The sequence below is a fragment of the Lycium barbarum genome, chromosome 1 (genome assembly GCF_019175385.1).
Source record: "Lycium barbarum isolate Lr01 chromosome 1, ASM1917538v2, whole genome shotgun sequence".
NCBI lineage: Eukaryota > Viridiplantae > Streptophyta > Magnoliopsida > Solanales > Solanaceae > Lycium > Lycium barbarum.
In genome coordinates this window covers 155,975,172-155,994,557 of record NC_083337.1, presented here as the reverse complement: position 1 = coordinate 155,994,557, position 19,386 = coordinate 155,975,172, and the positions used below count along the sequence as shown (strand labels likewise).

Sequence of the window (19,386 nt, the reverse complement as noted above, 5' to 3'; positions counted from 1 at the left end):
TCGAGTATAAAGAATTGAGGTGCATGTGATATATTTTTGTATTGTATTGGTCATTTAGTGGACAAAAGATATATGACGCTTAAACATGTATTGACTACAATTGGATAAAGAACGACTTGTGGCTGTCCAACTACTTAGAGGCGTATGTAGCATAGTATGTAGGGGTTTCATTTGAACCCCTAACTTTCGATATTGAGCATAAATTTATGTGTAAAAACCTACTAATATTGTAATAAATAATATATATGAACCCCTAACTTTAAAAATATAATGGGTTCAATGCTAAAAATCTTAAGTTTGAACCCATAGAGTTCAAATCCTGGATCCGCCTCTGCAACTACTTCCGTTGGCAGAAAAGATGAGATATAAATAAAGTGCTTTCCATGTGAGAAGTTATTGTAAATAACTCAACAATCACTTATTTATCCTAATTTGTTGTCATATATAGCACAATACCTACTAAACTTTGGACAGTTTAATGATGTGAAAATAGACAAATGTGATTGGATGTCTACGTGCAACACACGTGTTCAGAAACTAGTACTATTATATATGGTAGCACAAAGAAAGCTAACCAATAAGTATACTAGAAATTTAGGAAAAAGTTTTTCCGAATGGCATGTGTGGTGAAGATATGAAAGCACGCAACTGTACTATGAATACTTCTACATGTCAGGCTGAGATTAGAATCAAAACATGATTTGGTTTTACATTTTGCAGGGCTTCCTACTTCATTGATCCATTGGAAACCTGACTTAACCAATCCCTGCAATGAATTAGGCCATAAACAAGACAGGCTCTATTCAGCATAGGGAAGCTAATATTAGCCTTATCCACAAAAACAAACGAGTTTAACGTTTTCTAAATCCAAATTCCCCTAATTTTGTTTAATCTGAATTTCTTGATCTTACCTAGTCTTGTTCTTATCTTTACACATTTACTAAATCAGCAGTTTTTCATTTCGAAAATCTATATTTGGAATATGATGTGTTCAGATTATAATTTTCAGAAAAACTTTCCATGATTAATGGTATTTAGATGGTATATTCGAAGAACGACGTGGAAAACTTTACTAGCCAGTAGCCATTCGGATAAGATATAAACAGAGCATTGGTAAACACAAAGAACAGCATATAGCTTCATACGATAAACTACAGACGTGACAAGCTAAAATACTTGTCCGATCAAATATGCCCGATGAAAGGTACTGGCGCTAGCATTCATTTTTTTGCTGCTGCTTGTTCTACTCTAATATCTCATCTCTCATATCAGTTGGATCACACAGCTCCCATAACTGCACTCACTTCAATTTTTCGTACTAAATAGTCCTGTTGAGGAGTTCCTTATTTGCTTTCTTGTTTGAACAAAGTAAACAGACAAACCGTACCAAACCGATAAATCGAGTCAAACCGAGAAAAAAATCCGACTAGTGATTTGGTTTGACTTAGTTTGGTGTTGAAAAAAAAAAATCCCTGACCATAATTGGTTTGGTTTGGTTTTAGCTAAAAAATATCAAACCGAACCAAACCAACGCGACATTACATGTATCCAATTTTTAAAATATTTTATACATAAAAATATTTATTTGTAATGTAATTTATAAATATTTCTTAAACTTTTTCATAATTTTTTGTCTATTATCATATTATTTCAAGCTTGAACTTAGAATTTTGATTGTCAATACGTGTTTTATCCCATGGATGTTAGTAACTCAAATAAAGACCAAACAAAAACCAACTCAACACTAATGCTAACAAAAGAAATTCAATTCTACCATTAGGAATGACAATAATATTGGATATCTATTCTTTAGCTTTGCATATTTAATTCAGAGAGTGAAAATACATATATATAATTTTTTTCTTTGTCATGTAATTAATACTTATTAACCGACCGTACTTATTTTAGCATGACTTAGTATTTTTAGATTATGGTCATTTTCTATATGGCTTATTAATTAGCAATATTTACTTTAACCGATTTTATTATCTTTTTTGTTGAATATTTTAATACAATGTCATCACTCATATCACATTTTGTGTTATTTTCTTCGAATACACCTTAATTATATGGTTGAATCTTACTAGGACTAAAGAAATATTTGAAGTAATGGTGTCTATATGTTTTGTATGAAGACGATTCCGAAAAAACCCGAGATTGAAAAACCCGAATTTTATTGGTTTGGTGTATGAATTTAAAAACCCGACGCAATTGGTTTGGTTTGGTATTTAAAAAATTCGAACCAACCCGATCCATGTACACCCCTACTAGCAACAGGTTAGTGCCTTTTTTTTTTTTGGGAGAAAGATTGTCCTGATCCCATGCTTGAAATCAAGACCCACGTTGATTGAGGAAATGACTTGTGGTTTCCTTATATGGTCTTAAGAAATTCTCGCTCACGAGCTAGCTTTTGCGTTGAGTTAGACACAAGGTCCATCATTTCTTCACAATATGTTGAACATCATTCATCTTAGAGGAGGGAATACCAGTTCTTTTAGGTGGTGTGACTAGCATGATATTTCAAACTTTGACAGGATTAAAGGATCTGCAAAATGAGTATAGGTCAACCTCCCTCAGTAAATGCTACCAGCAGACTCTGTTCTATTGGCAATATATATTGTGCAAGAATCTTAAAACACAATTTACAACCAATTAATCTGTCCGAATGGAGTGGACAAAACCCCCAGATACAACTATCAAAACATACTCACATTAAATGCCCCAAAGACTAATCCTAACTAGATATATAGAGGATACATACTTTTTACAGCAAACAACTAAGCGAACTGTAAAGTCTGATATGATAGCGGGCTGGATAGTGGCGACATGCTGGAGGGAACAAGGAGATGTTTCTTCTTGATTTGGCTGATTGGTTTCACCTCACCTGCTCTTCGAAAAGTTCTGAAGAAATTGGACTCGGTCAAATGCTTCCCAAATCTGTCTCCCCTTTCTCACTTTCTTCTAAAATAAGTCTTCAGGGGTGGTGTTGTATCACTTAGCCTGTATTCGAAGTGAATCGTCTATCTTAGATACCTTCAGGGAATAACAATTCTTTTCAGGTGGTGAGATTTGCTGTGATGAGTCACACATTGACAACATTTAAGAAAAGAAGGCTGATAATAGGCTTGACTCTCTGACTCTCTAGACAGAGACATGCATAAATAGTTTGTTTCGCGTTAACTTGAATATCCAAACAAAAATTATGTCAACAGAAGTTTTCTATCTGAGCTACATCTACTATAAGAAAAAAGCTTGCCTACAAAAGCACAGCACAGATGCCTGAATGCCTCCATAGTCAATTGCAGGAGAAGGCATAATTATTTTAGGAAATAGAGTAAATTCTTCCCAGGGAGAAGAAACCTGGAGCTATTCTCAGAGCAGCAAAAGAATATTGATAGGTTAAGATGCAGGGGTGAATGCAGCCTACTAGCTCTAGGTTCATTTGAACCCAATACTTTTGACGCGGAGTATAAATTTATGCGTAAAATTCAAAAATTCACTAAGATTAAAATGATTAGTATGTTTGGACCCATAATTTCAAATTTTTAACAGGTTGAATGCTAAGAACCTTAAAGATTGAACCATAGAGTTAAGATCCTGGATCCGCCTCTGATGTACTGGACGACTTCTAACAAATAATTTGGCAGGTACAAGGGAAGCACGACAACAAAAGCTCGATATCCTAAACGTTATAATGAAAGTTAGAATCAATACTTACGTAACAGATGAAACAGCAAGGCCTTGAAAGTCTATTCCATGGTCCTGTACAGATTGCAGCGAAAAGAATACCATCACAAACAGATAAAATGCAACACGAATATGAAATCTATCAGAGACAACAGTATATCAGACGGGTAAAGAACCTTTTGAGATGAATTGTCTTCAAGCATCTCCCATCGTTCTTTATGTAGAGACAAGATTTCTACAATACCATCAACATATAAAACCTAAAAAGGAAACACCAAACAGCATCAGTAATTTAGAACTTTCAGGAGGAAGTTTTGCAAAATGTTAAAGCCAATAAAACATGGTTCAAGTTTAGATAAGATTGCTACTTCACGATCAGTAAATATTTCCCTTGGGTAGTTATGAATAAGATCTACAACAAACAGGTCTTCTGAACTGTAAGGTCGTACCTATATGTAAAAAGGGATGCATGTGACGGCTCTTGAATTTGGATAGTTAAATAGACTGGGCTATTCCCAAGTTTATGTAAACCCATTTGACTCAACATGGAGATAGAGTTAGTTTTACTTAAAGATTTATTAGCAGTGGTAGGAGAATTTTTCTTGACTTAGTTTTTAACTGAAATTATTTTGATAAGAAACATATAATACAAAGATTCAAACAGATCAAGGATGTTGAATTATTATTATCAGTGTAATTCTTGTTTTTGTTGTTGTTGTTGTTGTGGTGGTGGTGGTGGTGGTGGTGTCGTTGTACGTGCATTCAACATTCGAATATATCTCAAAATGGTAAGTGTTTAAAATAAAATGGAACATATAGAGTAACTTAAGAAATCTATGAATTAGAGAAATAATGATAAGGCTTCATAATGATCTCGTCACCTCATGTTTCCTTTTCACAGGATCAAAAGAAGAAATGGTTGCCTCGTAAAACCTACAAGAGAAACTTTAAGATGAGAAAATGTAGCTAGATTCTTCCTTCTTATGCAAGATAAAGTAAAACTCAAACAGGTGGACATGAAATTGGAGATGTCATCTGATATGCAACGAGCAAAATTATTTCACACTGAACACATCCAAACTCGTCAGTAAAATTGTTCCACACTGAGCACATCCAAACTCATCAACTTTTTAGATTGTTCTCTCTCACCGTGTTTCATTTGGAGAGGAATTGTGAGCCAATGATTACTTGCAAAAAGAATAATTTATAACATATTAAAGAAATAGAATAGCCACATTGCCGGTGCGTCAATTCCTGGAAAATCAATGGGCTAATACACACGACGGGTCTCCAAAAGAGGGTCCTCGGTGTTTAGACCAAATAAATGGAAAAATAAGCTACGCCAGAGGCAGTAGATATTTAAAAAGGATAAATACTATGATCGATCAATTGCAGTGGAGGTTGTTGTTTGATAGGTGACTGATCCTTTTGAGAATGAAGAATGAGGCAGAGAGAAAAAATAAGGAAAACAGAAAAGGACCATGTGGTAGATAAAATAGTAAGAATGGTCTTGAGTAATTGAAAAATGACATCTAGGAGCGTCTAAGTAATCATAGAAGGAAGATATTCTTTCACATGCTTGTGATTAGAACAGAAAGGATAGTTAGTCTATCTAGAAAGCTACAGGCACAACCTATTGTAATTCATAAATCTTTGGTTAGCCTAACCAAAAATATGTAACACAAGAAAACAGCAGCTTTTTAGACTAACGAGCTGCATTGTAAACTCAGGAACCCATTAACCACAAAAGGTTACAGTCTGGCTCTGCCTACGAATGCCATCATATGCAGGAATAATATCTATGGCATGTTTTACACCACAAGTTCCAAGAGTCTTTCTTTCTTAAAATCTGCGCCCAATAAAAAACCGTCACATAAATTGCGATAGAGGGAGTAACTCAAGAAATGCTGAATGAACCAAGGAATGACACAAGTCATAAATAAACACATGCTAGTATTCCGTCAATACCATCAAATCCAAAGACATACTGCACTATAATTAACAGGACAGACGATTATAATCCAAAGGCATAGCAGGCAAGCCAATATTTTAGAGCATAAACTCGATAACTGAAGGCTACATCAAGTTGCTGAAAAGTCTGTGCGTGCAGGATGGTTGGGTGGATGCATGCTATTAGTACAACAAATTTACAATGGTGTTTCAGTGCTCGCATCAATATTCTAAAGCACTTACTTTTCATCCAATGGCCACCAAACTTTTATTCTAGCGCCAACCAGTTCTTCACCGTAATCTTTGATGATACGAGGCCTTTTAGAGTCCTGAAACAAAAATTTAGAATGAGTGCTTCCGACATGAAAGTACTCAGAACCACTTCTATTAAAATTCTTTTTAATCCCCTTATCACCCCCATGAAACAAAAAATTAGAACAAAATGCAAGCTTTATTTCATTGTCAGTTCGACAAAACTTTATTTCATTGGTATCTGCGATAATTCGAAAGAGGAAAAATGATTTTCTTAAAGTTCTGGCACATCAAAGAGCTAAAAACTAGTTTCCCGTGAAGGAAAGTTCTTAGATAAAGCAGTGAGGTAGCAAATTGTGAGACAACAAATCAGTATCTGAAGCATTTAAACATTTGACATCCATACATGCAAGCTCTGAGAATTGCATATATGGAGGTTACATAGACAAGAACTAGAGCTATATATAGTGCTTTTGCCAGTGGGGTTACATAGACAAGAATTGCAGTATCTCTGACTGATAGTTTAGTTGCCTGTATAGCTCACAAGTAAAAAAGAGAATCGCAACAGGAAAGTAATTGATAATTTGTACATTGCAGAAATTAAATTAGCAAAGAGCTTGAGATAACTATTACTGAGCTGTTTTAGTGTCGACCTTATCTCCATGTTCTTCAATATTGTGCACTTTAATATTAGTTTTCTTCTTCTTCTTCTTCTGTTTAATTCCAGAAGAAGAAGTATCCTTTAGCTGCTTCCTGTGCGTATCAACCTGCAGAGCTGGCTCACAAAATTAGGCATCAGAAGGACCAACTTTTTCAGGATGTACAGTATTTCATTTGCCATCCGATCAACAATAATACAAGAGAAGAAGAAAGAACGGAATCTGTGAGTACTGTTATCTTTCACATAAGAACCTGTTGTGTAGCTTACTAATTATAATTAAACGCGATAAAAGCACTCAGTCTCCTTGGCATCCCCATGCTCTTTTGGCCAAATATTGTGTTAGAGCGAATACTAGAATAACTGCTATCAGCATGAGATGCACTCTTCGTTTCAAATCATGCTGACTACATTCAACACTAGAGTATCTAACGTCAGCTGAGTGGAGTTATTCTAATATTCAAATCTGTCAGAGACAACAGTATATCAGATGGGCAAAGAACCTTTTGAGATGAATTGTCTTCAAGCATCTCCCATAGTTCTTTATGTAGAGTCAAGCGTTCTACCACACCATCAACATATACAACCTAAAAAAGAAACAGCAACAGAACCTTCAGGAGGAAACTTTGCAAAATGTTAAGCCAATAAAACATGGTTCAAAGTATATAAGATTGCTACTTCACGATCAGTATATATTTCCCTTCGAAGGGTAGTTATGAATAAGGTCTACAACAATGAGGCCTTCTAAACTGTAACGTCGTACATATATGTAAATCTATGCTGCTTGGAATCTTCAAAATCCCTGCCGCACCCCTTGTCGACACGACATGGGTGTGGGGTCCACACCGGACTTGGTCAACTTACCTTGGGTGCTTTGACTTACATCTATGACCGAGAAGTATAGATTGACTGGTTATTTGGTTTGACTTTTAGGCTCATGTCATATATATATATAGTTGTGTAAAGTATGAGAATGCTTTGCTATTACATGAGATATCTTATGAATAGAATATTAGGTACTTATAAAGAAGTAGATTTTATTAGATCAAGGAGGTTGAATTATTATTATCAGTGTAATTCTTGTTTTTGTTGTTGTTGTGGTGGTGGTGGTGGTGGCGGTGTCGTCGTACGTGCATTCAACATTCGAATATATCTCAAAATGGTAAGTGTTTAAAATAAAATGGAACGTATAGAGTAACTTAAGAAAACTATGAATTAGAGAAATAATGATAAGGCTTCATAATGATCTCGTCACCTCATGTTTCCTTTTCACAGGATCAAAAGAAGAAATGGTTGCCTCGTAAAACCTACAAGAGAAACTTTAAGATGAGAAAATGTAGCTAGATTCTTCCTTCTTATGCAAGATAAAGTAAAACTCAAACAAGTGGACATGAAATTGGAGACGTCATCTGATATGCAACGAGTCAAATTATTCCACACTGAGCACCTCCAAACTCGTCAACTTTTTAGATTGTTCTCTCTCACCGTGTTTCATTTGGAGAGGAATTGTGAACCAATGATTACTTGCAAAAAGAATAATTTATAACGTATTAAAGAAATAGAGTAGTAACATTGCCAGGATCATGAGCCTGTTTTATAGAAGAGGCAGTAGATATCTAGAAAAGATAAATACTATGATCGATCAATTGCAGTGGAGGTTGTTGTTTGATAGGTGACTGATCCTTTTGAGAATGAAGAATGAGGCAGAGAGAAAAAATAAGGAAAACAGAAAAGGACCATGTGGTAGATAAAATAGTAAGAATGGTCTTGAGTAATTGAAAAATGACATCTAGGAGCGTCTAAGTAATCATAGAAGGAAGATATTCTTTCACATGCTTGTGATTAGAACAGAAAGGATAGTTAGTCTATCTAGAAAGCTACAGGCACAACCTATTGTAATTCATAAATCTTTGGTTAGCCTAACCAAAAATATGTAACACAAGAAAACAGCAGCTTTTTAGACTAACGAGCTGCATTGTAAACTCAGGAACCCATTAACCACAAAAGGTTACAGTCTGGCTCTGCCTACGAATGCCATCATATGCAGGAATAATATCTATGGCATGTTTTACACCACAAGTTCCAAGAGTCTTTCTTTCTTAAAATCTGCGCCCAATAAAAAACCGTCACATAAATTGCGATAGAGGGAGTAACTCAAGAAATGCTGAATGAACCAAGGAATGACACAAGTCATAAATAAACACATGCTAGTATTCCGTCAATACCATCAAATCCAAAGACATACTGCACTATAATTAACAGGACAGACGATTATAATCCAAAGGCATAGCAGGCAAGCCAATATTTTAGAGCATAAACTCGATAACTGAAGGCTACATCAAGTTGCTGAAAAGTCTGTGCGTGCAGGATGGTTGGGTGGATGCATGCTATTAGTACAACAAATTTACAATGGTGTTTCAGTGCTCGCATCAATATTCTAAAGCACTTACTTTTCATCCAATGGCCACCAAACTTTTATTCTAGCGCCAACCAGTTCTTCACCGTAATCTTTGATGGTACGAGGCCTTTTAGAGTCCTGAAACAAAAAATTAGAATGAGTGCTTCCGACATGAAAGTACTCAGAACCACTTCTATTAAAATCCTTTTTAATCCCCTTATCACCCCCATGAAACAAAAAATGAGAACAAAATGCAAGCTTTATTTCATTGTAAGTTCTACAAAACTTTATTTCATTGGTACCTGCAATAATTCAAAAGAGAAAAAATGATTTTCTTGAAGTTCTGGCACATTAAAGAGCTAAAACTAGTTTCCTGTGAAGGAAAGTTATTAGATAAAGCAGTGAGGTAGCAAATTGGGAGACAACAAATCAGTAGCTGAAGCATTTAAACATTTTACATCCATACGTGCAAGCTCTGAGAATTGCATATATGGAGGTTACATAGACAAGAACTACAGCTATATATAGTGCTTTTGCCAGTGGGGTTACATAGACAAGAATTGCAGTATCTCTGACTGATAGTTTAGTTGCCTGTATAGCTCACAAGTGCAAAAGAGAATCGCAACAGGAAAGTAATTGATAATTTGTACATTGCAAAAATTAAATTAGAAAAGAGCTTGAGATAACTATTACTGAGCTGTTTTAGTGTCAACCTTATCTCCAGATTCTTCAATATTGTGCACTTTAATATTAGTTTTCTTCTTCTTCTTCTTCTGTTTAATTCCAGAAGCAGAAGTATCCTTTAGCTGCTTCCTGTGCGTATCAACCTGCAGAGCTGGCTCACAAAATTAGGCATCAGAAGGACCAACTTTTTCAGGATGTACAGTATTTCATTTGCCATCCGATCAACAATAATACAACAGAAAAAGAAAGAACGGAATCAGTGAGTACTGTTATCTATTCACATAAGAAACTGTTGTAGCTTACTAATTATAATTAAACGCGATAAAAGCACTCAGTCTCCTTGGCATCCCCATGCTCTTTTGGCCAAATATTGTGTTAGAGCGAATACTAGAATAACTGCTATCAGCATGAGATGCACTCTTCGTTTCAAATCATGCTGACTACATTCAACTCTAGAGTATCTAACGTCAGCTGAGTGGAGTTATTCTAATATTCAAATCTGTCAAAGACAACAGTATATCAGATGGGCAAAGAACCTTTTGAGATGAATTGTCTTCAAGCATCTCCCATCGTTCTTTTTGTAGAGTCAAGTGTGCTACCACACCATCAACATATACAACCTAAAAAAGAAACAGCAACAGAACCTTCAGGAGGAAACTTTGCAAAATGCTAAGCCAATAAAACATGGTTCAAAGTATATAAGATTGCTACTTCACGATCAGTATATATTTCCCTTCGAAGGGTAGTTATGAATAAGGTCTACAACAAAGAGGCCTTCTAAACTGTAAACGTCATACATATGTGTAAATCTATGCTGCTCGGAATCCTCAAAATCCCTGCCGCACCCCTTGTCGACACGACATGGGTGTGGGGTCCACACCGGACTTGGTCAACTTACCTTGGGTGCTTTGACTTACATCTATGACCGAGAAGCATAGATTGATTGGATATTTGGTTTGACTTTTAGGCTTATGTCATATATATATATATAGTTGTGTAAAGTATGAGAATGCTTAGCTATTACACGAGATATCTTATGAATAGAATATTAGGTGCTTATAAAGAATTAGATTTTATTAGTTTTAATTCAACGACTTCAATTAATCGGAATCTATACTCTATACGTTATAAACCGACCTTATAAAAAATACTTTATATATCGTAATATACATTTATTGACCGTATCTAAGCACACGTATCTGCACTCAGATCCATACAACCGAATCCTAAATTTATGTGATCGAAGATTCTAGCTCTAGATTTGTGCCCGAATCCGAGCAATATAGATGTAAAATTTATGTAGAAGATGTTGAATTTGAATAGTTAAATAGAGTTGGCTATTCCCTAGTTTATGTGAACCAATTTGACTCAATATGGAGATAGAGTTAGTTTTACTTACAGATTTATTAGCAGTAGTAGGAGAATTCTTTTTAGTTAGTCTTTAACTGAAATTTTTTTGATAAGGAAACATTTAATACAAGGGTTCAAACAGATCAAGGATGTTGAATTATTATTATCATTGTTAATCTCTTTTTGGCTGTGGTGTGGTGGCAGTGGTGTTGTACGAGCATTAAATATTTGAATATATCTCAAAATGACAAGTGTTTAAAATAAAATGGAACATCTAAGGTAACTTAAGAAAAATAGGAATTAGAGAAATAATGACAAGGGTTTATAATAATCTCGTCACCTTATGTTTCTTTTTCACAGGATCAAAAGAAGAAATGACTGCCTCATAAAACCTACAAGAGAAACTTAAGATGAGAATATGAAGCTAGCTAGATTCTTCCTTCTTGTCCAAGATAAATTAAAATCCCAATTGATAGAAATGAAATTGAAGATTTCATCTGACACACAATGAGCCAAAATATTCAGTTTCTAAACTACAGTCCACACTCCACACTGAGCACATCCAATGCAACCCATCAACTTTTTACATTCTCTCTTTCAGTGTTACATTTGTAGAGGAATTGTGAGCCAATGAGTACTTGCATAAAGAATAACTCATAATGTATTAAAGAAATAGAATAGTAATACTTCCAGAAACATAAGCCTGTTGAGTGTGATTAGTACAGCAAATTTGCAATGGTGTTGCAGTCCTCACATCAATATTCTAAAGAACTTACGCATCATCCAATGGCCACCAAACTTTTATTCTAGCGCCAACCAGTTCTTCACCATGATCTTTAATGGTACGAGGCCTTTTAGAATCCTGAATGAAAAAATTAGAGCCATGACTGCATCAGACATGAAAGAACTCAGAACCACTTTTAGAATAAAAGAATAGGGTCTAAAGAGGAATCACCATCAGTTCTATGAAATCTAATGAAATAAAGGAAATATTGGTATCTGCTCTAAATTCAAAAGAGGGAAAATGATTTTTCTGTAAGTTCTGTCACATTGAAGAGCTAAAAACTAGTTTTCCTATGAGGGAAGTTCTTAGAAAATTTAGTGAAGGAGCGAAATATAAGATATACCAAATCAGTATATGAAGCGTTTCAACAATTTACATCCATCCATCCATACAAAGCTCTGATAATTGCATATATGGAGGTTACACAGATAGGAGGTACATCTACATATACTGATAGAGCAGTACCTCATGCTTCCCTGTAGCCGACTTCCTCCCGGATTTATAATTAGTACATTTGTTTAAGTGGTTTTCATCTCTGTCTGATAGTTTAGTAGCCTGTACAGCTCACAAGTAAAAAAGATAATTGCTAAAGGAAAGCAATAACTTTTACGTCGCTAAAAATAAATTAGCAAAGATTTTGAAACTATTACTGAACTGTCCGGGTGTCAACCTTATCTCCAGATTCTTCAATATTGTGTATCTTAATAGCAAATTCGTTGTTCTGCTGTTTCATTCCATCAATTTGTTGCAGTGATGGCTCCTTTTCCTTGATGTTTCCTTCTTCATTTTTTATGCTAAATTCAGATTTGCTCTCTCTATCACAATTGGAAACAGACTCAATCTTCCTTGAGTCCCTTCCTCGTTTTCTTTTGGCACATAGGGGGCCCTTGGTTCTCTCTCCCGAGGTGAGACCTAAATGAAGAGAATCTTTTTTCTTGACTTGGGATTGTGACACATCTCCTGCTGGAACTAACACACCCAGGTGATCATCCTCATTTGTCGGGCTCTCTTTTTTCTTGGGTGGACCCCAATGACCATGACTTCCACTGATAATATCAGGATTTTTGGATGCCGAACAACGCTGGCCACTACTACCTGTAAGTTTATTACTCCTTGAAACTACTTCTGCATTTGTTGCTGGTTGCACATCTTCTGGATTGTCAGGTTTCATGATGTTTGTTCTACAAGCATCCTTTAGCTTCTCCCTGTGAGTGTCATCCTGCAGTGCTGGCTCAAAAAATTTAGCTTCGGACGGACCAACTTTTACAGGATGTACAGTATCAGGTGCATTTTCATTTGCCATCTGATTAAAAAAAAAATACAAGAGAAAAGAAAGAATGAAATCTGTTAATACTGTTAACTATTCACATGCGAAATTGTAGTAGCTTACTAATTATAATTAAACACTGTAATACATAAGCTAGGGAGAATAACTTGTGTATTATTCCATTATGTTAGAAGTACGTATACAAATACAATGAGCTCTTATTAAGGAAAGCTAAAGAAGGAAAGAATCAAAAGACACCCTATTAGATCCCTACATATTTGCTAAGCTATGTACATTACACCTAAAGGTGTCTATGTTCATTCTGGAGCACTCCCCTTCAAGTTGGAGCATAGATATTGATAGCTTGTTACAAAAGCAATCAACTCGAGTTCCATTCAATGCTTTTGTGAATAAATCAGCTAGTTGCTCTCGTGTCTTCCTGAATCTTTTCACGAATAAAATGACAGTCAACTTCAATATGTAAAGTTCTTTCATGATACACCGCATTTGAGGCAATATGAAGAGCAACCCCCTTCATGCCCAGGCCCAACTAGAACGTGGATCGGGGGCCCAAAAGAGATGGACCTGGCTAGCTCATGAGGGGGGGATTAACCAAGTCCATATAAGCAGACCACCAGTCCATTCCCCAACCAACGTGAAATTCTAACTCACTCTAACAAACACGATAGAAGCACTTAGTCTCCTTGGCACCCCCGTGCTCTTTTGGCCAAACATTGCATTTTAGCCAATACTAGAATAACTGCAATCAGCAAGAGTGCACTTTTTGTTTCAAATCTTGCTAACTACATTCAACACTAGAGTATTCTAACGTAAGTTGAGTGGAGTTATTCTAATGTTGGCTCTAACTATTCCTTTGAGTGATGTATGTTCACAATAAGAATATTTGGCAAGAGTATGCAAAGGAGAAAAGTTGAGTAGAGTTATTCTAATGTTGGCTCTAACTATTCCTTTGAGTGATGTATGTTCACAATAAGGAAATAAGGATAATTGGCAAGAGTATCTAAAGAGAAAAGTTCGTTAAAAACTGTATGTTTCTATTGTTAAGACAATAACAGGTCTGGAACATCAGAGACTGCAGCAGGGTATATAATGATAAAAAATTTATTCACCTGTAAGAGAGGAAATCAGTTTTATTTTCTTTCACTAGTGCAAGACGGATGCATCCAGATTATAAATCTTCCAGTTAAATGTGCCAGACACTATGAGACAGAAATATATGTTCTCTTAACAGTACTATGTCTCTGACTGCAACTAGAGAGGTTAAGGTTGGAAGACTTGCATTATTTGAAAAACCCATATTCCTAGCCTTTCAAATAGACCTAATACCTGAGAAGAACGATGACTTCCTCATTTGGACATACTGTAAACTTCCACTAGCTTTATTTTGAAGTGTTATAGAAATCTTAAGTCAAATCATCAGAAATCCCGCCAGTTAAGGGGTGGCACTCCTGCAATTTGTGTACCAGTAGCGTTCCCTGTATTAACTCTTATGTTTTTTTAATCATCCGACAAACCAAAAGAAAATAAAATAAAAGGTACATCTTCATGTTGCCTCCTTGGGGGTTCGAAGTTTGGTATCTTTTTTTATTGTGTCATGTACTTTTCAAATCTAACTGCATATAATGATACCATTTTCTGTGCAATTTGACAGTGGCAACTGGCAACCATGGTGCTAATTATTTTTTTGAAACTGGTAACTGACCATGGTGCTAATTATGCTGCACTAGGTTTAGGCCTAAGCAAGATAAAAATCTAATTCCAAGGCATAATGAACTAAGGATGTGGTTGGCATGTATTTGGAGCAAAACTGCAGGAATGACACAGAGGTTCTAGTTTTATCAACAAACATGAAGTTACTGAGGACCAATCTCGTCTACCGTCCTGCAGAAGAATGAAGTAAAAGCCTACATTTTTAATAATGATGTTTATGCCCCCCATGTATGTGTAAATGAATGCTTGGCTATATAGACAATGAAAGTTAAGTATCAACATTAAATGAAACCATCATATCAGTAAACACTTCTTTCTAGAAAAACAAGCAGCCGCTGTTATAGGTGTAGACAAGATAGTTATGGATACAACGTACCATTTCTTGTCCTTTTGGAATTTCATTGCATATTGAGGCAACAATTTCAGCACAATCATCAAGATTTAAGCTCATTGACATCAAGGCTTCTGCAAGATAAGGTTTAACAATGGCAGCACAGTCTTCCAGGACTTTCTCCCCCAATTTTGATGAAACTGGTGAAGCAATCTGGAAAAAAGAAAATACTGGATTAGGAAAGTGCCGAAGAAATATTTTTAACAAAAAGGTTCACAGGAGATTGTTTATTGCCTGATTTTCCTTTTTGACACTATCAAGAAGGGGCCATAGAAGCTCTACTGAGAGTTCATCACTGTCTTCTATGAGCTGAGTCATGATTTCCTCCATCTTAGTGAATACATTATGAGGATGATAGGGCCTTCATAGAAAATATAACATAAATATTAACCATAGCCAGCAACCGTCAGAGAAATATTATCTCCAGAATAACCTTATTCTCATCCACTGGGACAAAATGATATGGTTTACAATGTCAACAGCCTCCTACATGTTTGTCCAAAGGGTGTTGATAAATTATATTATGTGGCTAGTCTAAAAAACTTTTTTCTGTATATATACTATATGTTGAATTCCGTTGGCTTCTTTGCGTGCTTACTTCTTTATTGTACTAAAAAAATCTTGATTTCGAAATGGTTTGCCATCTGAGATGAATCTATTATTTCGATTTGCTATTTGTTATACTTTGACTTCCCTTGGTGAAAATCCTCGCTCCGCCACTGTCAGTGCCAAACGGATATTGTGTGATTTGGCTTATATATAGACATGAGAAACCACAACCATGATAATATATTGCAAAGGTCATAAAGCATATTCATTGATGGCTATAGGTTCATCTCAATGGATAGGCATATCTAAATTCAAAGCACACTACAACATCCTAATGAAATTTATATTTCACCCAATCATAATCTAAAGTAAGTAGACTACATTGCATGAAAGAACTGAACCAAACTCTACATAACATTGAAGAATGAGAGACTGATGATAATAGCCATGGGAAAGAGAATTTTGACAGAATACCTGATGATCCCGAGGAAAAGTTTGAATATCTCGATAACTAAAGTGTCATATTCAAGGTCCAATAACATCACACAGGCCCTTAATTTAGCAACACTTTCAAGAATTTTCACCACCGCATAGTAACTGCGGCCAGAAACATCAGATAACTTTTTCAATGCCATTACAGTATGCTGGAGAATTTCCTGAGATTTGTGAATACATGCATGTGAAAAGAAAATGTGAATGGCTGTATAAGCTCCACACAAAGAAATTGGCCTGCTTTAAAAAAGGAAAGGATAAATTAGAATGGTATATTTCTACCTTCATTTGTTTATCATTATCATAAGGGTGCTGCGGGGCAGTTATTCTACAAAGTTCAGTGATACAAGAGACAACTGAAACTTTGACATCTTCGTTCATATGGCTCAAAAGCTCATTGCCAATTAATGCTTTCATTACAGGTTGAAGTGCGCTTCTCGTCGAATCAGAAGGGCGTTGACCCACCATTATCAATATGGATTCAACTTTCTGAAGAAAAGGGGAAAATGGAGGAGTTAGCTAGCAATTGATGCTTAAATTATCGACATATGAGCAAACAACTTTAAGAAACTAATATACTTGTAAAATTGGGAAATGCAGTTGTAGTTTTATAAACGGTAAGCCATAAATTGCATGAATGTAGCGATAAATAGATTGTCGCTTCCATTTTCAAGTCAAAAACCATTACAGTAAAACTGCAATTCCCACTTTCATCTCATTTTTATGCAATTCCATCTGATTCCATAATTAACCTACCATTATCAGTAAATGATTCAACTTTCTGACCAAAAGAGGGGGGATTGAAATAAAAGGAGTTAGCTTGATATAATGCCTAAATTAATGGCATACGAGCAAACAACTCTGAGAAACTAATATACACATTAAATTGGGAAATGCAGTTGTAGTTTTATAAATAGTAAGCCCTAAACTGCATGAATTTAGCGATAAACAGATTGTGGCTTCCATTTTCAAGTCGAAAATCGTTACAGTAAAACTGCAATTCCCCCACCACCTCATATAATATGCAATTCCATCTCATTCAATATTTAACAGCAGTAAATACATTCATTTAGAGATAAAGAGCTAGTCATCCTGCTAGACAGTGTAAGAGCATTCAAATACTTCTGTGCAATGACTATTAACAAATACTAACAGAGATGAAACTAAGGCTTCGAATTCACATGGTTACCCCCGGAGAATCCTAGGAAACGGAAGGTTGTCTACTTAAGCTGCTGTTTCCTATGTAAGGAGGATGGTGGGGACGTGGATCATAATTTGTTACGTTGCAAGCTAGCCACGGGGTTATAGCGGGAAATCTTTAGATGGTTTGGCGTTTCTTGGGTAATGCCAAGATCCGTGAAAGAGTTGATGTTCAGTTGGAAGAGTGGGGCTAGGAGAAGAAGGCTCAAGGCGTGGAATGTTACTGCTCTCTCTTTAATGTGGGTCATTTGGAAAGAGAGAAATAGGAGAGTTTTTCAAGGGATGGAGATGAGCTTTCCTCAATTGAGGAGTAGTCTCATATCCCTTATTTTCTTTTGGTGCACATAGTTCCTGTTTGTATAGTAGGTTTCTCCTTTTTTGGTATGCCACTTGTATACGGCCATGTTTGCCTTGTTATTATCAATGAAAACTTTTACTTGATAAAAAAGATTGAACTAAGGCTTCAAGATCTATCTAATTTACAGACAACCATTGATACTATAAGTCTTTCCATTAACAAAACATAACAAGATTCAGAAGCTAGCTATCACTACAAACAGCAGCAAAGACAAATAAAAATTTGATGTTTACATGAAGAAGGTTGAAGAGCTCATCAGTGGAAGAGGGAGGATTCATGAGCTGAATTCCATAAGCTGTGAGCTCCTCTTCCAGTGAAGCAGTACAGGAAGAACAAGAAGCAGCCATTCATTCAATCTCAAAACCAAGAACAACCAAAAACAACACTTGAATGAAAATAGTGTAGCAAATTGATAAATACCCTCAGTGAAGAGAGTGAAGTGGAAAATGGCAAGCATGCAGTGGTCAATTCCTACAGGATTCTTTCTTGGTTATTGTGCCTGTTTGTTTTTTTGTGCCTAATTTGAGGTTTGGAATCCGTGATTTATTTATTTTTAGTGGTTTTTTGTTAGTACTTTTTTCCTGTGCTTAGTTCTATGCAATGGCGCTATCAACGTGATTACCCAAAAGTACAAACAGAGCATATTGCCAAATTGAGAGTTTCAACTTTGCTGTTGAAGTGAGAAATCACTGATGAGTGATGAGAGGAATTGACAGGTTTATCCTTTTGATGTATTTTGGAACTTAGAATACTTGGGGGTAGTGTCGTGTTTGTCCGAGAGTAGGTCTAATTTTGGAAAAGTACCATGTTGTAGGCAGTAAAATGGCGCCTGATTATCCTCTTCTTAGGATTTTATTACGTATTAGGTATTGTTAGGGGGAAACAGAATAACGGCAACGTAGATCTGGCTGCTAATTGTACATGAAATACGGTAAATCTTGATGGCTTTTGCCTCCCGTTGAGGTTAAATTTTACAAACAATATTAGGGGAAAGGGAGAAAGAAAAGTAAAGCCTAACACTTATTCCATTAAAGTCGTAAAATAATGTATGTTGCAATAACAATCTTTAAGAGAAAAACAATGAGTTGAACTCTAATGATGCATATGAAATCATAAGTTTTAAGTAGGCCAAATACATAAGCAGCCCCTTATAGTTGTCACGGTTTTTCATTTTAACACCTCAACTGCAGCTTGTTTCGATTAGATACCTAAAATAAATATAAGGGGTGTATCTACTAAGCACCTCTAATAATCAGTCAAAACAATAAGGGATCATTTGATAGGAGGGATAGGATGAGATAGGATTAATCCCATGGAATTAGAATTATTTCTTGGTGGGATAAGTTATCTCAAACGACTCCTAAGGTGCTTGTGATACACACACAGCTGATTTGGACACATGGCCTTTGAACCCACTTATATTTAAAACTAGGTAATTTGCCCACGCTTTGCGCGGTTTATAAAATTAAAGTATATTGTTAATTAATTTATTTCTATTTTTTTTATTAAAAAGAGGTCTATAACATGAAGTGGACAGTAACACTTTCTTTTTTTCTCTTGACATAAATTGATGAATAATCAAATATATCTACCTAACTTGAAGAAAAATACAATATGTAAACTCATAATTTCTGA

At 35.6% G+C, this 19,386-nt stretch overlaps 1 protein-coding gene across 10 annotated transcripts; it reads right to left on the bottom strand.

Annotated features, from left to right (window-relative positions):
- Nucleotides 1-2,577: 2,577 nt before the first annotated feature.
- LOC132598943 (sister chromatid cohesion protein PDS5 homolog C) lies at nucleotides 2,578-18,517 on the bottom strand. Of its 10 annotated transcripts, none has more exons than XM_060312142.1 (20): nucleotides 18,172-18,517; nucleotides 16,476-16,682; nucleotides 16,176-16,357; nucleotides 15,387-15,513; nucleotides 15,138-15,305; nucleotides 12,419-13,066; nucleotides 12,229-12,318; nucleotides 11,756-11,841; nucleotides 11,320-11,371; nucleotides 10,166-10,249; nucleotides 9,659-9,772; nucleotides 8,998-9,083; nucleotides 7,803-7,854; nucleotides 7,051-7,134; nucleotides 6,543-6,656; nucleotides 5,881-5,966; nucleotides 4,569-4,620; nucleotides 3,864-3,947; nucleotides 3,719-3,762; nucleotides 2,578-3,000 (listed from the first exon to the last, which is right to left on the bottom strand). In XM_060312142.1, exons 2-20 carry the CDS (start codon nucleotides 16,659-16,661, stop codon nucleotides 2,952-2,954), a joined length of 2,388 nt encoding a protein of 795 aa, XP_060168125.1. In that variant the 5' UTR covers nucleotides 16,662-16,682; nucleotides 18,172-18,517; the 3' UTR covers nucleotides 2,578-2,951. The 10 variants fall into 10 exon arrangements, 8 of the variants coding, with proteins under 8 accessions (XP_060168125.1, XP_060168109.1, XP_060168092.1 ...); XM_060312126.1 differs by lacking the exon at nucleotides 18,172-18,517 and adding an exon at nucleotides 17,985-18,165 and having other exon boundaries at nucleotides 2,578-3,033; XM_060312109.1 differs by lacking the exon at nucleotides 18,172-18,517 and adding an exon at nucleotides 17,985-18,165.
- Between the last annotated feature and the right edge of the window lie 869 nt (nucleotides 18,518-19,386).

Coding starts and splice junctions, on each gene's coding strand:
- LOC132598943 (XM_060312109.1), bottom strand. CDS start 18,098: ATGGCTGCTTCTTGTTCTTCCTGTACTGCTTCACTGGAAGAGGAGCTC. Junction 16,358..16,475: donor ATAATGATAAACAAATGAAG/GTAGAAATATAC, acceptor CACAAATCTCAG/GAAATTCTCCAGCATACTGT. Junction 3,001..3,718: donor CTTGCTGTTTCATCTGTTAC/GTAAGTATTGAT, acceptor CTTCGAATACAG/GCTAAGTGATACAACACCAC.